We start from the raw sequence: 19,802 nt of genomic DNA, 5'->3' as shown, positions 1-19,802 counted from the left end.
GCCTTTGATACAATTGCTCACCAGATCTTGCTTGACAGGTTGAGGTATTGGACCAGTGTGTTGGGATCTGCCTTACGCTGCCTTCATACCTTTCTGATCGTTCTTTTTGCGTGCCTGCTTCAAATTACAAGTCTTCCTTAAGTCATATTCATTTTGGTGTACCTCAGGGTTCTGTTTTGGGGCCCGTATTAATTCTGGTTTACATGCTCCCTCGTCAGCACATTTTGAGCACTTTTAAAGACCTATCATATCACTGCTACACAGGTAATATTCAGTTTTATATCTTTTTTAAGCCTCATGATGTTCGAAACTGCACGTCTTACACTGTGTAAAAAGCTGGATGGATAAAATGTTTTCTTAACTTAATGAAGAAAAAAATGAAATTCTTGTTTGTACTCCAGAAAAACATATAACTCTAGGAAACTCTTAGTGCATTAGACTCTTAGTTGATTAGACTATTCCAAGCCTTCCATCAGGAACCTCTGGGCAAATTTAGATTCTGGTTTTACTTTACTTTAGTCATGTTCAGTCATTGGTTCGTTTATGTTTTTATCACTAACGAAATATTGCCAAATAGTACTATCTCACAAACAGAACTGGAAACTGTTATTCATGCTTTTGTTTCTTTGAGACTGGATTAGTGTAAATCATCACCACTTATTTAGTGTATATCTGTGTGTACATAGTGTATATATTAGTGTAACTCGTTATTGACCAGCCTACACAAAGCATCATTGGACCGTTTGTAGATGCTGCCAGACTTCTGAACAAATCACCAAAGTTTTCTCATGTCACACTGCTACTTTCCCAGCTCCATTGGCATCCCATTGACTCGAGAATACATGTCAAGATTTTGGTTCTCACTCATAGGGCTCTGAATGGTCAAGCACAAGCATACATCTAAGAACTTTTACATCTGTATGTCCTTAGCAGATCCCTAAGGTCATCTGACTGAAGCCTGCTGTGCCACATGCAGAGGTAAAAACTAAAACTTAAAAACTAAAGGTGACAGAGCCTTCTCTCAGTTGTAGCACCAGGACTCTGGAACTTTCTCCCTTTTAGTTTCAGGTCTGCAAACTCTGTTCAGCTTTTTTAAAAGCAACTAAAAACTTTTACAACTGCTTATAATTAACTATTTTGATATACTAATGTCTGATGTTTTTGTTTTCTTTTGTTCAGCACTTTGTAATCAATATCTTTAAAGGTGCTACATAAATAAAGTTTTTACTTTGTGTGGAAGTGGGGAGTGTGGGGAAGTGGCAGTGGGGAAAATAATTATTTGATCATCTGCTGAATTTGAAGGTTTGCTCACTTACAAAGAAATTAACAGTCTCTAATTTGTATCGTAGTTTTATTTAAATGGACAGAGACAGAATATCAATCAAAAATCCAGTAAAAAAAACATATTACATAAAAGTTATAAATTGATTTGCACGTCACTGAGTGAAGTGAGTATTTGATCCCCAAGCAAAAAATGTGTTACTGTTGGCAAGCACAGTGGGAAGATATTTTTTGTAATAGGTCACCAGGTTTGCACACATCTCAGGAGGGATTTTGGCCCATTCCTCTTTACAGAAACGCCAAATCATTTAGGTTTCTTGGCTGCCACTTGGCAACTTGGACCTTCAGCTCCCTCCTCATATTTTCTCTAGGACTGAGGTCTGGAGGCTGGTTAGGCTACAAAATTACACCATAATCACACCAACATTTGTCACCTTCTCAACAAGCTTCTTGCTGATGGTCTTGTGTAGATCTACAATCTTGTCCTTGATGTCATTTGACAGCTTTTTTGGTACTGGTAGCCAAAGTTGGATAGAAAAAAACTGATTCTGTGTGCAGGTGTGCTTTCTAAACATAGCGAGTTAAGTTCAGGAGTATCTGTAATTGACTGAATGTAATTTGTGTGCCACATGGACACGCAGGCAATTTGTGGGAGGCAGAATTCTGAGTGGCACTTATTTCAGTCAATGGCATGCAAATCAATGCATAACTTTTATGTGATGTGTTTTTCTGGATTTGTGGTTGATATTCTGTCTCCCTCTATTAAGATGAAAATGACCATAAAAATTAGCAACCATGCATTTTTTTGTAACTCAAAGCAAAATGTACAAATTCAGCAGGAGAATCAAATTTTCCCTACGGTACATTTAGTTGACTCTTTGACAACTGAATTCTTCTCTGTTTAACCACGCTTTCTATTGAAATTCTATTATTAACTATATTTTTATTGTCTTTTTTTATTTTTGTGTCTTCTACCATACTTTTATATTGCTAGCACTTTATACATAAACATCACTTACTTTGTATTTTGTCACTCCGTGAGGGACAACTTCGTTTTTATTGAATGACTTTCTTTTTTGTCTTTAGGTTTGTTTAAAAAGAATTTGAAACACTTGTCTGGTTCCCCCTTAGCGAGGTCAGACCTCTCCTAGTGTCACTGCAAACTTTGCTCATTGCAACTGCTGTAGTTTGAAGTTTGTTTGGCCTGGCATGCCTGGTGGAAAGCATTGCCTCTGTCTGTCAGGTCCAGCTGCCTGTGTCAGTCAAAGAGTCCATGAACCTAACTCCAGCATCCAGGTGTCTCTATACGATAGTTGCCTGATAGATATTGTTAGAAAAGGGCCAAAACATCCCTCGGGATTAACTTCTTTTTGGAGTGGGCCTAAAGTGGCCACTGGAGGAACTACTGCAGTTTTTGGCACTTCCATGCTGGCATCAGTTTTCAACTCCAAAGGCAGCTACATTTGTACAACACATATAGTGGAACGATAGTCACTGCTACTTGCAAATGTCACTAAATAACTGACAGCCAACAAGGTCAGCAGCAGTTATTCTTGGGCAATATATCAGTGAATACCTTAGTCTAAGGAGCTTGGAAAGAACTTCTTTAAGTTGCTTGAAGACATTTCACCTGTCATCCGAGAAGCTTCTTCAGTTCTAAGGTCAAATGGCGGAGAGTCCCAGATTTAAACCCAGTGGGAGTTTCCCCCCAAAGAGGGACAAAAGGACCCCCTGATGATCCTCTACCTAATCACATGAGCCAAGGTGTGAAAATGGGTGTGGGTCACAATCAGCCAGAGTTTCGGGTGAGCTCATTGTGAAACCCTGGCCCCACCCTATCATGTGATTTCATGAGGTCAAATGGCCCAGGGTGTGAGTGGGCGTTAAGGCGTCTGGGAAGGGAACTCAAAACTGATATTATAGATGGCAGACAGCTGGTGTCGTAAGCCATCGCCTCTGTTCAAAGATGGTCGCTCACAGTGGACATAAATGGCTTCTTTCACTCCTCTTTCAAACCACCTGTCTTCTCTGTCCAAAATGTGAACATTGGCATCCTCGAAAGAATGACCTTTGTCCTTTAGATGCAGATGAACTGCTGAGTCTTGTCCCGTGGAGGTGGCTCTTCTATGTTGTGCCATGCGCTTGTGAAGTGGCTGTTTGGTCTCTCCAATGTGTCCCACACCTGTTTTCACACCTTGGCTCATGTGTTAAACTATCTTGCTTAAATGATGGTAAAATACATTTAATTTTCAATTGAAGTAGTTGCTGAATATTTTTCTGCAATTCAGCTAATATATAAATCATTAGACTGTTTCAGATCAAAACATTGCATTGCAACTTGCGTTCAGCAATTTAAACAAAGAATAATTTACGACACTCAATAACCAAAACAAGTGATCAGTAAGACCTTGTTTTTGGGAAAACTAAATATATGACATTCTGATTTTCCTCAAGGTCACGGAGAAAAATGGTATCAAAGTGAAAACAACAAAAGGCGTTTGTTGTGGTGGAAAAAGCATGTAATCAAAATGCCTCCGATTTCCATGTATTATTCTGTGGTCCTAATTAGAGGCTTCCTTTACACTACTTCCATATTCACACAACTTGGGTTGTAGTGTGCTTGTAAACATGGACCTAAATATTAAGTACATGGGTGATGAATCGGCAGATGATGACGATGGAGGTGTGCTGTTTGGTAGGAGTAAATGAATACACCCGTAATGACTAGCTGACATTTTGGTGATAAGAGCATGCGTTGTAACTAAAGCATGCTGCATATGCACCTCTTCCTGATGGTTGCATGTAGCATTAGCACTGTGAGCGAAAGCGTGGATGTGGCTTGCTGTAGAGAGAGCGAGTCATTTGGCAGCCTGGTATAGCCTCGGGCTCTCTGCAACTGATTCATGCTCACACTACTATAAGTGCACGCAGTTGACCCACATCATGCAAAGGGAGGGAAAAAAGTCAGGAGGCGGGCGTTCAGAGGAAGGAAATGGAGATCATCTGATAATCTCATGTTTTTACCAGGGGACTGGGTTCACGACTGAGCTGCGGTTAATAATTAGGCAATATTTATGACTTGTTTGAGTTCTGTGAAAATCATTGAAACACTGCACTTTTAATATGAAGACAAGGCCCTATCATGAACCTTGTAAAGGAGAAGAATGTGAATACTCTCTGCCAAAGCGCTTCTTCAGCTATTCAATTTGGATTTTTATTTGCAATTCAGATCACTCTCTTAGTTCCCAGAATGTAAAACATTAGTTTTAATCCAGCCTTAACTAGTTTTGGTATTTGAAGTTGCCAGGGGAAAGATTTAACCTCTTAACAACCACCAAGTCACTGCTGATCCACTTAGTGGTAGGCTTATGCTGAATTTTACCAGCAAGATAAAGAAGCATAGTCTCAGAAACTAGAAGACATAACCTTCTAAAGCTGGCATCTCACACACATTTAGACTTTACAACTACTTTGCTATAAGACTTCAATTTGAATGTGTAAACTAGAAGCGTAGAACTGAACCTAACCATAACCCCATTATTCCAGTACCTAATTATTCCTATTACACCTAATGTTCAGCTAGAATTTCTATAAATATATTGCTCTGCAATTACATGATGCCAAAAACTTGAAAGTCATTTAGCTTAGTTTGATTTAAATGGACAAAAGACTGCGTGTATCACCAGACAAATCTGCTAAAATAAATAAATAAATAAATAAATAAATTGTAAGAACTTTTTCTATATATGTTTTACTTCTTCTACCATCATTTTGTGCTGTTGGAGAATTTTCCCTTAAATTTAAATCCAGGATCCAAAGACTGCCGTGCCTCTTATAATATGACCCAAGCTAAATAGGCAGATTCATTAATGTGTTTTCGCTGGTGAAAATGAAAACTGATTGGGGCTTGTGTAAGGTTAGTTGAAGTAAAATGGGCTTGAAAGTGAACACGTCAGGACTGTGATAAAATGCAGTGTGCATAGTCACACCCACAGGACAGTTTTAATTCTAGAAAAACCCTGAGCTATGGGCATAATGCTATAACGACACAATGTTAACGTAGTCAAGGACGAACTTTAACGGATAAATAAATTTCCTTAATCCTCAGATTTTCAAAACTATTTGGGAGAAATACGTTTTACCTTGTGGAGAACATGGCTATTTCCATACATGTGCAGCTAGGTGGAAACACCGCACACTTGAAACGAAACGACTCTGCGGAAAAGTCCACGAAGAAGAAGCTGTATCCATTTCCTGTTCCGGGGCTTGAAACAAACGTCGTGCGGACGCGCGTCTAAACAGAAAGTTTTGCAGAAAACTTGGCACGTTGAGTGTTTTACGCGTCTAAGTCTTCATCGGTTTTCTTTTTACCTCCACGGCTTAAACGGGCTGACTACGACAGAAGAGTAATCTAAGGTTTGTAAGCCTCATGAAGTAGTTATTCCCCGGTGATGGTAGCTCGCGTACAGCGGTGTGCTAACGTTAGTTAGCATCTAACCAGGGAGGTTTGGCGGATGTGATTGATTTAGCAATGTATGTTGCTACGGGCTGGCGCTTTAATTTAATCAGTCTGACTTAACACTCATCAACTAACAAAGTGCAGCAAGGTCGGAGTGACTGACTGTTGATGTGGGAGTTTTTATTAGTTGGAAACTGGTGAACGTCTGTGTCAGAGCAGCTGTAGCTATGTGGATAAAGGACGGCGGGTTTTGGAGCTCATGTTTGGGACTATCACATTTGTGTGATATATGACTAATTAAGGCCAGAAATCACGAAGATATTTAAGTGATAACCATGCTCAGTAGCGATAATCCATGACATAAGTATTTGATGTTCTGCAGGATTGGAGGATGTCTCTTCCAAAGCGGGAGGTGGAGGAGTTGAGGCCATGGGTAGAACGCACTGTGAAGAAGGTGCTGGGTTTCTCGGAGCCCACTGTGGTGACTGCAGCATTGCACTGTGTGGGAAAGGGACTAGACAAAAGGAAGACTATAGGTAAGTACGGTGAAATATCTCTTATGTACTTAGAGATCTGGTGACGATTCAGTTCAGCCAAAAGTGCCTCTGACATCAGAGGCATATCCCAGGGTGATTTGTTTTACCGGGTTACAAAATGCACCCATCATTGAAGAGAAACGAGTCCAACAGCTGTCTGAAAACCTATCTGGCCTTCTTAGGAGTATTTGGCATGACTACCAAGCTGTGGGTTCTTAACATAGTGCAGACAGCCAGCCCAAAAAATGATGGTGTGAAGATCTGCGATGTAGCTATCAGCAGGGCTTGTTTGCAAAGGTAATAGATTTGCTGTCCAGTTAAAATACTGATGTCATTTGTTCATTCAAATGAAAGATTGTGAGTACAAAGAAAGCTGCCTATTGCTTTTATTTGTTTGGTTGTTTATTTATTTATTTATTTCATCTGTCTGGGAAATAATTGCTCGATCTGTTAGACTGACTTCTGCAGGTGCTGTAGTTTAAATGTCAGTATTGGGTTTTCTTAGTGTGTATTTTTATGTGGGTATTTAAGCCATTCTGTGGTAACATTATTTTCTTTTCAGAGTGTTAATTATTTCATATTTATCATTCTCAGACCAGCTGCGTCCTTTTCTCGATGACTCTGCTGGAGGCTTTGTAGAGCGACTTTTTGAAGCCCTCGAGGAGAGCCGCAGCACACGTGGGAACAAAGGATCTGGAGAAAAAAACCGCAAGAGAGAACTTAAGGTAGCCTAACATCATAGCAAATGTTCATGCTTTATATTATCATTATATAACTGAATAACTAGATCTGAAGGTGGGGAGTTTTCTGACAAGAAAATTGACTATATTAACACGCTCACATGCAAAAGTGACCTGTATTAAAGAAAAATAAATACATTACATTCAATGCATGCAGTGATTAGACTGATTGTGTTAAGCCTCAGTTTGATTAACTTAAACCTCAATGTAAACATCCCCTTACACTTGATTTACTCCTGCATTAAGCTTAATTGAGGTTTCACTCAGATGGCACTTAACTTTAGTTCTACATGGACTGCACTGACACAATACTGATTATTCTTACGTAAACTTTAATTGCTGCATAAGATATTAATTTTTTTATTTTTATTGGTGTTTGTGTGTTTGCCGGCTGTACTCAGGATGTGTTTGGTGAAGAGGCTGACACAGGCGCAGCGCGAGAAACTCCCGAGCCAACAGATGGCACAACGGCAAAGAGGAAACGAGTCCCCCGTTTTGAGGAGGTGGAGCAACCTGAGGTGATACCAGGACCTCCATCAGAGAGCCCCGGCATGCTCACCAAAATACAGGTACATAATACTTGGTGCAATAGACAATATATATATATATATATATGTGTGTGTGTATATGTAAGTATAGTCGGTTTATTTTCTTCGTCAGTCACCTCTGAATCCTTTTGCTGTCCTAACAGATCAAACAGATGATGGAAGCAGCCACAAAACAGATCGAAGAAAGGAAGAAACAACTAAGCTTTACTCCTCCAGCTCCTGCTACAACAGTAATGAGATTTCTTTCCCATAAAAATACATACTGAATAAAGAACTGCAGTCTTTTCAGGTTTTAAATAGAATTTAAAACCTTTCTAACTTCTTTCTGACTCTAGCGGTTGCCTTTTCCCACTTCACAGTCACAGCTGGATGGCCCTCCACTCTCTCGACTTCTTGGCACTGCTGGTGCTGCAGCAGCTGGTGGTGGGTCATCCATCGCTCCCTACCAGGCTGCCAGCTTCATGAATGATGCAATTGAGAAGGCCCGTAAAGCTGCTGAGCTACAGGCTCGCATTCAGTCCCAGTTAGCTATGAAACCTGGCATCCTCGGGGTTTTGGGGAACACTGGGCCACAAAACTTTGTGGCACTAGCTAATCTACATGCCATGGGGATTGCTCCACCGTAAGTGATGTCAGACTATAAATATACGATTTTAAAATGTGCACAAGACATGAAAAAAGTAGGTGATGTCTTTGTGCTCAATTGACATTGAACTGCTTTCTCTTTGTGTGTAACTACAGCAAAGTAGAACCCAAGGAGGTGAACAAACCGACACCTCTTATCCTGGATGAGAAGGGAAGAACTGTAGATGCCAGTGGCAAAGAGGTTGAACTCACACACCGCATGCCTACGCTCAAAGGTACATACATGGATACACTGATCCAGTATTTGTACACAAACATACACAATGTGTTTTCTTTGTTTTGATATTCCACAAAACATGTTTCTTTCCCTGTGTAGCTAACATTCGAGCAGTAAAGAGAGAGCAGTTCCGCCAGCAGCTGAAGGAGAAGCCCGGAGATGACTTGGAGTCCACATCCTACTTCGACCAGCGTGTGCCTGTTCCTCCAGCTCAGCGTGCACGCAGGACTTTCAAATTCCATGACCAGGGACGCTTTGAGAAGATTGCTCAGAGAATTAGAACTAAGGTTGGTACAACCCTGTCCCAGTTGTTTGAAAGAGAATATTTAGAATTTAAGAAAAAGAAAGTCATCATATGTCTCTTGTCTCTCTTGTATGGATCAGGCCCAGTTGGAAAGGTTGCAGAATGAGATTGCCCAGGCAGCAAAGAAGACAGGAATCCAGGCTTCAACCAAGCTAGCACTGATTGCTCCTAAAAAGGAGATTGGAGAGGGACAGGTTCCCATTATTGAGTGGTGGGACTCTTTCATCCTGCCTTCCAACATAGACATGTAAGAAATGAAAATTTGATCTTAAACATTGAGTTTGCTATCAGGAATGTGTGGAATACATGGCAATAATAATGTTTTCTTATTTTTAATTTTAAGAAATTCAGACACAAAATTTGAAGCGTTAGAGCTGTTTGGTGTGACCAGCCTGGTGGAACATCCTGCCCAAATGAGCCCACCAGGTAAGTCTATAGGAGGTAAAATGTGTAAGTTAAAAGAGATTTTGTCCTACAAAATCATTATTAACTGTTAAAAATGTCCTTATGCCGTAATGTGCAGAAGTCTTGAGCCACCACTCAGTTTAATTAATTAATATTAATATATTTGGCTATTAAAATGGTAAATGGGTACAGTGAGTTATTGAAACTTGTGCAACCATACATACAAATACAGTATATTAGGGCTAAACAGAGGCTTTACAATTCTAATAGGCTTGAAGGTCAATATGTGGTATGAGCAACATGCAACTAGTCTTCAGGAAAAGTTCTCCAGGGTTCTTGAAGGATATTCAAAGCTCTTCTTTGGATGTTGGCTGTTTTTGTTCTGCTCTCTTGTCAAGATGATCCCACACTGCTCCGATAATGTTGAGGATAGGGCTTTGGGGAGTCCAGTCCATGACTGATGGTGTTCCACTGTGTCTTTTTCTGTCCAGCTTTTGCTGCATCGGCAGCGTGTTTGTCAGCATTGTCATGCTGAAAAATAAAGCTGTTGTCAGTAACATGCTTTCCAGATGGCACATTCATAGTCTATCAAAATCTCAGCAATTTTCTGTGTTCGTAATTCCATCAGTTTTGAAAAGCTTTCCAGCACCACAGACTGAAATACAGCTTGAAACCATAACAGAGCCTTCACCGTGTTTTACAGATGGATGTAGACACCACCAATGTTCCCTCTAAGCTGCACGCGTGCGCATTTGCGCACTGCTGGCACGGTCTCTGCGCACAGAAAATCTGCATTGCACACAAAAAAAAAAATCTAACCTGAATTGAAATTAAAATTAATACTTTAACAATTCTGTTTTGCAGTGTTAGTCAGTAAGTGACTGGCTGCTCCCATATGGGATTAGAACGATGCCACCTTCTCCCATAGTCCAGCCAACGATGCGATTCACATTCGTATATACGCAGCTAATCAACGTCGTTGACAGGCTATGACAGCGTCCTTATGTGCCGACACCGGTGTTTTAGCTAGCAAAGCGGCTGATGTGGAGTGAAGCCACGTTAAAGACAACGTGTACAACCATTGGAGATGTGAGCAGGGCAGACGGAACAATTGACGGTTTGGTTTTCTTCCTGAATACTATCGTTGTTTATATTTACTACGGGAAGAAACTCTACAAACTGCGTTTTATGAGGAAAATGCTCGAAAGCACTCTCCGCCTGTGAGCAAAGACAAAACCAAAAAACCCCCACCCTTTCCTATTGGTCGACATGGTACATTTTTCGACCAATCAAAAAATGATATGGCAACATGGCATTTAGTTGTTTAGGAAGGGGGAAGTTTTAGGAATGACGGCGGTGTTTTGAGATGTGAGAGATTTGCAACATTTAGCACAAATCTTGTGTAGTTAGTGTGTAGTGTAGTCAATAGTTTTGTTGTGTGTGTCAGAACAGTGAGGCGACTGCTGAATGTTACAGGAGTGATACATCTCCTGTTGTCAGGCCTGCAGGTATCAGGCTGTTGTTCTCCTTTATCTCATAGTGGATAGAAATTATTTTTGGAGTGGCACAAATAATTTGTGTGGCATCAAATTTGATGCCGCACAAATAATTTGTGTGGCATCAAATTTGATGCAGAAAATGCCTTGGCTGCATTTTTAGGTAAACAGCTGCAAAAAACTTTGTTTGCATAACTCAGTTACTTTTTTGAAGAAGTAACTATATAATTAAATTGCCCAACATTGGTCATTATATACTGTATTTTGCAGACAGAGAGTTACATGACTCCATGTAACTTGGATGGATTTGATGCTGGTGTGACCACAAGGCACACGTCTACTGTTGCTCACAGTGGTCCAAGGAGTTTGTGTTCGCTCAGACATATGAAAAATTAGAGGGAACATTGGACACCACCTCTCCCCTGATCTTCTCTGTGCATATAGATGTTGATATGACCTAGTCATTTCAAATTTGGATTCATCACGCCATAAGATCTGTGGCTGATTTTCAGTCCAGTTCGTGTGTAATTTGGCATACTTCAGCCTATCCCTGTTTTCATTCCTTATGAATCGCTTCTTGACAGTTTGTTCATCTGCTGTAGGTTTTTAGGTTATTTTTATTTCATTGTATTTTTTTAAGAACATACTTGAAAAAAAAAAAAGAATACATAATAAATTAAATAATAATTAAAAAAATAACAATTCTTAACAAAATCACACACCCTTTCAAATATCTTAGTGGTGTTTATGTATCACTAGCTGTTATATATTCCTTTCTTTTTTCCCCTTTAGTTGACACAGATAAGCCAGTAACTCTAGGTGTATACTTGACGAAGAAAGAACAAAAGAAACTTAGACGGCAGACACGGAGGGAAGGACAGAAAGAATTGCAAGAGAAGGTTCGTCTAGGACTGATGCCTCCACCAGAGCCCAAAGGTACGCATGTGCAAATCACCACAATAAATAAAAGTTATTATAATGAAAGATTAAACAGAATTCAACTGATGTTTGCTTTGATTATTTTCAGTGCGGATCTCCAACCTGATGAGAGTCTTGGGGACGGAGGCGGTTCAGGACCCCACAAAAGTAGAAGCACATGTTAGAGCGCAGATGGCCAAGAGGCAAAAGTCAGTAACACAGATAATTTCCATATTTATCCTTTTGTTTATGTTTGTAGAGGCTTTCCTTAGGTTTTGTCTAACATTGCCCTCTGCATTTCAGGGCCCACGAGGAGGCCAATGCAGCTCGCAAGCTCACAGCAGAGCAAAGAAAAGAGAAGAAGGTCAAGAAGTTAAAAGAAGACCTCACTAATGGTGTTCACATTGCAGTGTACAGGTGTGTGTTTAAAGGGAGCGAGCTCATAAGTACAATACAGTAGTTAATAGTAAAATGTATAATGCTAAGTATGTTTGTTAGGAAGTGTGACTGATTTAAGCATCTTCCCTACTCAGGATTCGAAACCTGCAAAATCCTTCTAAGAAGTTTAAAGTGGAAGCCAATGCCAACCAGCTATACCTGACAGGCACAGTTGTTCTGCACAAAGATGTCAACATTGTTGTGGTGGAAGGAGGTAAGTGATGACACCGACAGATGCCAAGACATGTTTTATTGTTTATTACCCTTAATGTAATAAACAATTTTCAAGTTTCCCTATTCCTCACAGAGTGTTTAGCAACCGTTTGCAGACAAGTTGGCTTCATCCATGCAAACTACAGGCAACTGCAGCAGCCTGTTAGTAACCAAAGCAGTCACAAGAATGTTTTTGCTGCTGCACAGTATACCTTTTTGTAACCAGTGCCCCCTTGTGACTCCCAGCAACTGCTGGTGAGTCTCCAATTGTTCTAAGCCTGTGTCACTTAGCCCTTAATGAACAGATTCTTGTATCTATAGATACATGTCTGATTCTGCATTGGTTAGCCCTCATGAACGATCTCTAGGGCTAGGTGATATGGCTTAAAATCCATATTGCGGTATAATTTGAAGCATGTGCGGTAGCGATATATATCGCGATATATATTCTTTTCTTCTGTATAACATATTTTACACACTATAAGGCACACTTAAAATCCTTTAATTATCTCAAAAATTGACAGTGTGCCTTATGTATGAATTCTGGTTGTGCTTACGGACCTCGAACCGATTTTATGTGTTACACGGTGCGCAGAAATCTGTCAAAAATGTTTTAGTACGACTTTGGTAAGCTATGAAGGCGCACTGCTTGATGGATTGCCGAAGTATTACGGCTACCGTAGTCAGGAGCCTTGCAGAGTAATCTGGGTCCAAAACTCCCTCTCTTCAGGTCCCAAAGTCAAAAGAACACTGCGGCATCACTGAGAATTAAAAACTGTCTAAATTATTTCATCTTTAATAAAATGATCAGTGTTGCTGCTTTATCAGGTGTAACAATTAAGTTCAACATCCAGGCATCCATGAAAACAGAATTTATTAAACTGAACGGAGTTAGAAGTTAGCAGGAAGTTAGCTTGCTAGTTTCCACCTAAACATGATATGCCATGTTCTGACTGAGAGATTAATAAAAAAAATTAAAACGTACAGCTCTTCTATCACTTCCAACATAAATTAAGACAGAAAAGTAAACAGCAGTGACTTTTGTAGGGTTACTGAAATCGGACTAGCTGGTATATAATGATGTCCTACGTGATCGCTAGCAAAACAGCTACATTAGCATAACATTAGCACAGTGAAGCTGAAGGATGAACGCTAACTTTTCCCCACTTGATAAAAGTTAACGTGAGGGATTCTGGTGGTTAGGGACAAATGCAATTGCATGGCAGGATGCTATAAACGGACCAAACTTCAGTCAGGAGAACAACTGAGATAATCCATCCACAATACGAGGTTAGTCATTAATATACTGCAACAACATGGGAATAGAGCAGCGGCGAGAGAATTCAGCATTAATGAATCAACGGTATGGAAGTGGAGGAAGCGCAGTAATTTGCAGATGATGTTGTTTGTAGCCACTGCAATGCTTTCGACCAAAACAGGTGCAGCTCGATGACACCCTTAACATGCGCTATAGCGGTAGAGGGGTGAAGTCAAAATCTCTACCGTTGGCCAAATTTATATCGTCTCTACCATATACCGTTTATACCGCCCATCTCCATAGAAACTGTACAGCTATATGTATTTCTTTTTATGAAAAGGTTTTTGACTAGAATTCTATTTGTTAAGCTATGCAAATTTCCAGACATTTACTATCTACTTTTGCATGTGCAAATATAGATGTTAGAATATAGAATGAGAACCAGAAATGCAAATAAAAATTGTCTATTCTGAACCTGAAGTTTCTGCAAAGCTCTTTTTAAAAGTAATCTGTAGATGATTTGTTATAAAGCTGCTCGTGAGCCCTTAATCAGAAGCTTTTCCCCACTGCTAATTTGCCTAACTGCTAGGGTGTGAAATGTTAGTGAGAGCCCAGTGTATGAATGTAATCATTTAATTCTTGGAGTTGTTCCCTTTGGTTCTAAACTACTGAAATCATGTAGAAGGCAATTAATTGGGTTCTACAAAATTTCTTTCCTGGTACTGCTTCAGAAATTAAAGCAATGGGATAAACACAGTCAGAGTTTAAGGTCTGTTCTATCCACTACTCGGTGTATTACATTTGGGGCTGCTAAAGGATTTCATAATGAAGGTTTGGGATAGACAGCTGCACGCTTTGTGCTTCTCCTCCTCCTCATCTTTTTGGTTGCTCCCTTTTGGGGTCTCCACACCAGATCATCTGCCTCTATCCCTGTCCTAGGGGTCCTCCTCTGTCATACCAACCCTTGCATGTCCTCCTTCATTACATCCATAAATTGTCTCTGTGGGTCCTTCTTTTCCTTCTGTTTGGCCGTGTCATCTTCAACATACTACAGTTAGATTGTTAAGGTCATAAAAAGTTGTCTGAATTGTTTTATGATGTAAGCTACAAGTCAAAAACACGTCAGTCAAGCAATAAAGTTTTTCTTTGTATTGCTTTTTACCCTCTTCTACATGCATTTTGCTAGTCCATGTCCACAACCTCTTAAGTTTGCATTCATATCCATAGTTTACTAAAAAATGTGCCTAGCGCTTAAAACAGCGTTTCTGAAATCCTCTTAATTTTTGACATTTGTATCTCTTTTAAAATTATTATTATTCACTATTAGCATTTTAATGATGTATCCAAGTCAAAGTAATGTAAGGGCCTATCTCTGCTAACACAGGGTGGGAGGTGGTGTACAAAGGACAGTTTGCCAGTGCATCATCACAACAAAAATAAAAACAATGAATAAATTAGGAAGCGCTTTCATAAAATATATATAAAGTGATGTACAAATTTACCAGAAGAGCTATTTACTTTGACACTGTCATGGAATGAGCGGCTCCATAGTGTTGGGGTTTATGCGTTTGCCCCACAAATGAAAGATCTGCAGCTTAATCCCAGGAGGAGAGACAAATCTCTTTGGGACTTACAAGTAGTTGGCTTTAAATAGTGCTTTAATGTATTAGACCCTTCATTTCAAAACAATGAATAGAATAAGAAGAGGACTGGATTGGAATTGGGCCTAAGTCTACATTTCTCCTTCCTTTTAGGGCCCAAATCGCAGAAAAAGTTCAAGAGGCTGATGATGCACAGAATCAAATGGGAGGAACACAACAGCAAGAGAGATGGTGAGATTGTTTTGAATTTTGATTCTTTATGCAAATGCAAGCATATACAGTATTTTAGTGAGATGAAAATCTCTGCCTTTTATTCCTAATTAGATCCAGATGGTGATGATGATACGAAGAGGAACAACAAGTGTTGGTTGATTTGGGAGGTGAGTGAACATTTTGCCTTCTGTTGCGTACTCACTTTTAATTACAATTTGTTTTTTGTGATGTTGCTCAAGTGTAATAATTCCTTTTGGTTCTTTAGGGAACAGCTAAAGAGCGTAGCTATGGAGAGATTAAGTTCAAGCAGTGCCCCACAGAGAGCATGGCCAGAGAACACTTCAAGAAGCACGGCACTGAACACTACTGGGACCTAGCGCTGAGCCAGAGTGTGTTGGAGACCACAGACGACTGAAACTTGTCAGCGGAGTATCTAGTTTCAGTCAGGGCTCTCTTCCTACAAACCTCCAGATCAACAGCCTCACAGCTAGCCAGCCTTCACTGCTGACTGCTGCAGGGGAAAGAGGCGATATCAAGAGACTTGAACATTGAAAACAAGGAACAGTGACCCTGTGTGGATATTTTTGTGAGAATGTGTGACCGATCAGGATGTGTGTAGGAACAGTATGTATGTAGGTCTGCATCAGTGTTCATCTTTTTGGCTAGTAGACTCTTCTGTTAGATATTTCCTGTATTATTAAATACAGTCTGGCAGATTGCATTATGTTATGGAAATCATTACATGAGACATGTGATGAGATGACGAGAAACTGTCAGGTTATGTAAAGATTGAAGTTTGGTGAAAATAAAACTGCTTTGACTAAAGCACTTCAATAAAGAGATGCCCCACACATTTAGAGAAAACTATCTTTCACAGTTTAAAATGCCTCAATGTGTTTAGTTTTTTTGTTTAGGTAAAAGGAGGAGTTTGACTCAGTTGTTGCTATAGTTCTCTGTACAGTGACCATCTCAAATAAACTTTAAGCGCCGCCTCCACCATATTTTCTGTAACTGAATTATTTTATTAATATATAAACTATATATTAGGTTTTGGTAGTGCACTGTTTTCTTTTGCGCTTGTGCTTGTAGCTCTAGTTTTGCTCTCCTAATAAAGTAAAACAGGGGGGCGTGTTTTACCCCCAGCAGTCCTCATTAGTTTAGCTCCTCCATCCCCAGCAGCACCACAGAGTTGGAAAGATGGCGGCCGGTTCAGGGGCTGCAAGTGGTCACGGCTCACGCAGCTCCACCGCTGCTCTGGAAGCGTCTTTGGACCGGCGTTTTCAGGGAGTTTCAAACACTATGGAGTCAATACAAGGACTTTCAGCTTGGTGCATTGAAAACAAGAGACATCACAGCCTTATCGTCCGCTACTGGATGAAGTGGCTCAAGAAATGTGAGTAGCTTGTCACTGAAGCTAATCCGCTAGCTAGCGCATTTTAGCCATTTTTCAAATGCATTTCTGTCTGGACCAGCTACCAGTTTGCAAAACTCGGCTGCAGTTTATTGCGTTAGGGACAAAGTTGTTTAGTGCACAAAAGAGCAATAATTTACCCCCTGAACGAAGTTCAAGTTTTTTGATATGCAACATATTTATAAGCTAACGCTGCCGTTGCTTGAAATTAGCTGCTAATGTTAGCAAAGCTACTGCTAGCGATGTTTACAGTCGGGCCTCCCGGGGTTCACGGCACTGCGCTTTTAAGCCGAAGAGCAAACATGATAAAAATATTATTTTTAGACTGATTTAATCAGCTGCATGTTAGCTTTAGTTGGTGCATGGTGGTTTGAGTTGTTCCTGACGGCTGGTCGTATCGAGCATAGTTTATTTAGGGGACTCGTGAAGCGATAAAGGAGCGATCCACTTAAATTAAACTCGTATGTCCCTTTCATTGTTGTTATATTATTAATTTTTACCGACAAGCTCATTTAACATTTATACTAAAATGCAAAATTAACTAGACTAGCTGTAGTTCCAAACTTTCCAAACAAACGGTGATAACGTCGTTTAAACTATCTACACTTCATTTATCTCCTGTCATATTAGTATTAACGATAATGCCATATAGTGGGTATGTGCAGTGTAGATATCGTGTAATACACTTTAATTACAGCACCTCACCCTTTACTATTGGCTTCTGTTTAAAATGTGTTAGATAGTTATTATTTTGTTCTGACGTGTTATAATCCCCGTTGACATTCCCATAACGTGTTTAGACTGGTTTCTAATTAAATATATCTTAAGTAGCAGAGTACACGTGCGCAACAGTTCTTACATTAGAAGTAGAAGTTACGTTGTTTGATATTAAATCCTGTCTAGTTAGGTTAAACTTTTATCTAGTAAGGATGTAATTTTGTGCCTTTCAACCTCAATGCTAGATATCTGAAATGCACTTTTAAATAATAAAATTTTATATCTGTACCAGTAATTCCGATTTAAGATGTTGAGTGTAAAGAGGTCTCATAAGAGGCATGAGTCTTATCATTGTAGCTTTCTTAAATCAACATATACTAATATTTTGCTACATCAGAAATATTTTGTTAATATGTCAGATATATTGGAAACACAATTGCTCATAGATCTTGCTTTTTATGTCTTTTGCTTTTTATTAACTTTGTATGTTCCCCTTGTGGATGCGTTGGTTCTCTGTCGGTACTAAAACTTCCTCCCACAGTCCAAAGACATACATGCTGGGTTAACTTGTGGTTTTAAACTGGATGTGTGTGTGGATGGTTTTGTCTCTATGTGTTTGTCCTGTTATGGACTGGCAACCTGTCAAGGACTCACATTATTAAGGTCTAGTGACATCTGGTGTAGGCTTCAGCACTCCCCAAAACCCTAAATTGGATGTAGTTCTAGATCCCAAAACATGTCATGGCCAAATAATAAAAAATAAATAGCTGCTAGTTAGTTGTGTTGATTAAATGTTAAAAGAGCCCTCCATAATAGAACAAGTTATCAAGAGGGAGTTATGAAGAGTTGTAGCCTTGAAAGCATTTCCTTAGTCACTACAGTCATCTCTGCTTTTGCACTCTAACACTATGTTGACATTTCAAGGCGGCACTCTTATCTCTACTCCCTCCATGTACTTGTATCTTATGAGTTTTTATGAATCCTCCTGCATAATAAATCTAATAAGACCAGCCGGGATTGCAGTGTGGAGCAATTCAGTGGAAGGGCAGTTAATCAGCACACTTGTCTGCCAATGCCAAACCGTGCGTTTTTAAAGAAACGAATTCAGATCAACGCTAAATGTAATGGCTTCTTCCTTTTCCTATTCTCCACCTTGGCCTGGTAGTTTGTTTGCGTAATCTTGCTAACAAAAAGACAGCTCACCCAAAAGCCGAGGAGGATTATGCATTTTGGTCAGTTGCTAGGTGAGCTTTTTGTGACAGATTCTCATGGATGATGATGAGATGTGTTTGAAAACTTTGATTCTTTGCTTAAAAAAAACCCCCAAACAAACAAACAAACAAACCGAATCATGTTTTGAAAATGTAGTAATGCTGTTTTTAAAAGTTTCCCTCAAGTCCATATAAATTTGCACCTGTTTGTATTATTTAGAGCTAGTCAAAGTCTCTGCAATATACTTTAGTTTTTTCACTCCCGTTTCTTTAATTTGTGCCCCTTAAGTGTCTACAGTACATTTGACAAGTCTCTCCCTCCTTATCCGTTGCTATTAGAAATACATTTGCTGCCCTTTATCTTTATTTGTATAGGTTTTGATGGGTTATGGGCTGATTGTTATTTTTAAGCCTGCAGTAAATAAATTTCATCAGCTTTGTAGAGTTGTGTGGGAAGAACAAGGCAGGCCAACTGCCCTACATATTCTGTGCTTCTTTATTTATGTTGGTGCATGCATGATTAAATGAAATAGATGCTTGAAGTGCTGGTAAAGTCATATTGAAATAGTGCTTCTGTGTTGTTGTTTCTGTTGTAGATTGTTCAGATTCACAAACCAAATTTGGTTCCTGGTTGATGACTTTCCTGATCCTTTCAGGAATGTTCACTGCACCTTTCAGGAATGTTTTAATGAGCTACTGTCATTGTAGTAGCAGCATTATAGCCAGTGACACAGCATAAGTAACATGTAAACCCGTATGTACCCTGGGTAGTGTTTTTCCTGGAAACTTTAAGTAACATAACTACTTAACGTTTAGTGTAGTTATTTTTATTTTTATTTTTTTAAGTAAACTTATCTTTGTTACTCTTCAGTTGCTGCATAATAAAACTGAAGAATATTTTCTACCTAGGATGTTATCTCTGTTTAGGTTTTTAGCCAACTGCTTAACGGCCTAAGTAATATTCATCCTGTCATATGGAGTGCAACTAGCGAGTGTTCCAGCAATGCTCGGTGGAGACATTTGTTTATATTTGGTTGAAGCATCACAGCTGCTAGCAGGTCCTCTTTCATTCTGTTGTTGTACTTTATGTTTTTTTGAAGTAGAAAAGTGTGTGTGTGTGTGTGTGTGTGTGTGTGTGTGTGTGTGTGTGTGTGTGTGTGTGTGTGTGTGTGTGTCTCTGTGCGTGGAAAC

At 39.6% G+C, this 19,802-nt stretch overlaps 2 protein-coding genes across 3 annotated transcripts in view; both read left to right on the top strand.

Annotated features, from left to right (window-relative positions):
• Nucleotides 1–5,437: 5,437 nt before the first annotated feature.
• prpf3 (PRP3 pre-mRNA processing factor 3 homolog (yeast)) lies at nt 5,438–16,268 on the top strand. Of its 2 annotated transcripts, none has more exons than XM_005732067.2 (17): nt 5,438–5,697; nt 6,123–6,276; nt 6,871–7,001; nt 7,418–7,585; nt 7,708–7,794; nt 7,900–8,186; nt 8,306–8,424; nt 8,526–8,713; nt 8,811–8,977; nt 9,074–9,156; nt 11,424–11,567; nt 11,659–11,758; nt 11,853–11,966; nt 12,083–12,201; nt 15,213–15,290; nt 15,384–15,439; nt 15,538–16,268. In XM_005732067.2, exons 2-17 carry the CDS (start codon nt 6,132–6,134, stop codon nt 15,685–15,687), a joined length of 2,136 nt encoding a protein of 711 aa, XP_005732124.1. In that variant the 5' UTR covers nt 5,438–5,697; nt 6,123–6,131; the 3' UTR covers nt 15,688–16,268. The 2 variants fall into 2 exon arrangements, with proteins under 2 accessions (XP_005732124.1, XP_005732125.1); XM_005732068.2 differs by having other exon boundaries at nt 5,439–5,697; nt 7,924–8,186.
• A 186-nt stretch (nt 16,269–16,454) lies between these two features.
• rprd2b (regulation of nuclear pre-mRNA domain containing 2b) overlaps nt 16,455–19,802 on the top strand; it is a 19,703-nt gene continuing 16,355 nt past the window's right edge. Inside the window, exon 1 of the mRNA XM_013910589.1 lies at nt 16,455–16,665. Within this exon, the coding sequence (XP_013766043.1) occupies nt 16,470–16,665 (196 nt within the window). The 5' untranslated portion in view covers nt 16,455–16,469. The remainder of the gene's footprint in view (nt 16,666–19,802) is intronic.

This window comes from Pundamilia nyererei, unplaced genomic scaffold (genome assembly GCF_000239375.1).
Source record: "Pundamilia nyererei isolate P.nyererei 1_Seehausen unplaced genomic scaffold, PunNye1.0 scaffold00045, whole genome shotgun sequence".
Classification (NCBI taxonomy): Eukaryota; Metazoa; Chordata; class Actinopteri; order Cichliformes; family Cichlidae; genus Pundamilia; species Pundamilia nyererei.
The sequence above is the reverse complement of the archived record's forward strand: the minus strand, read 5'-3'. Positions and strand labels throughout refer to the sequence as shown.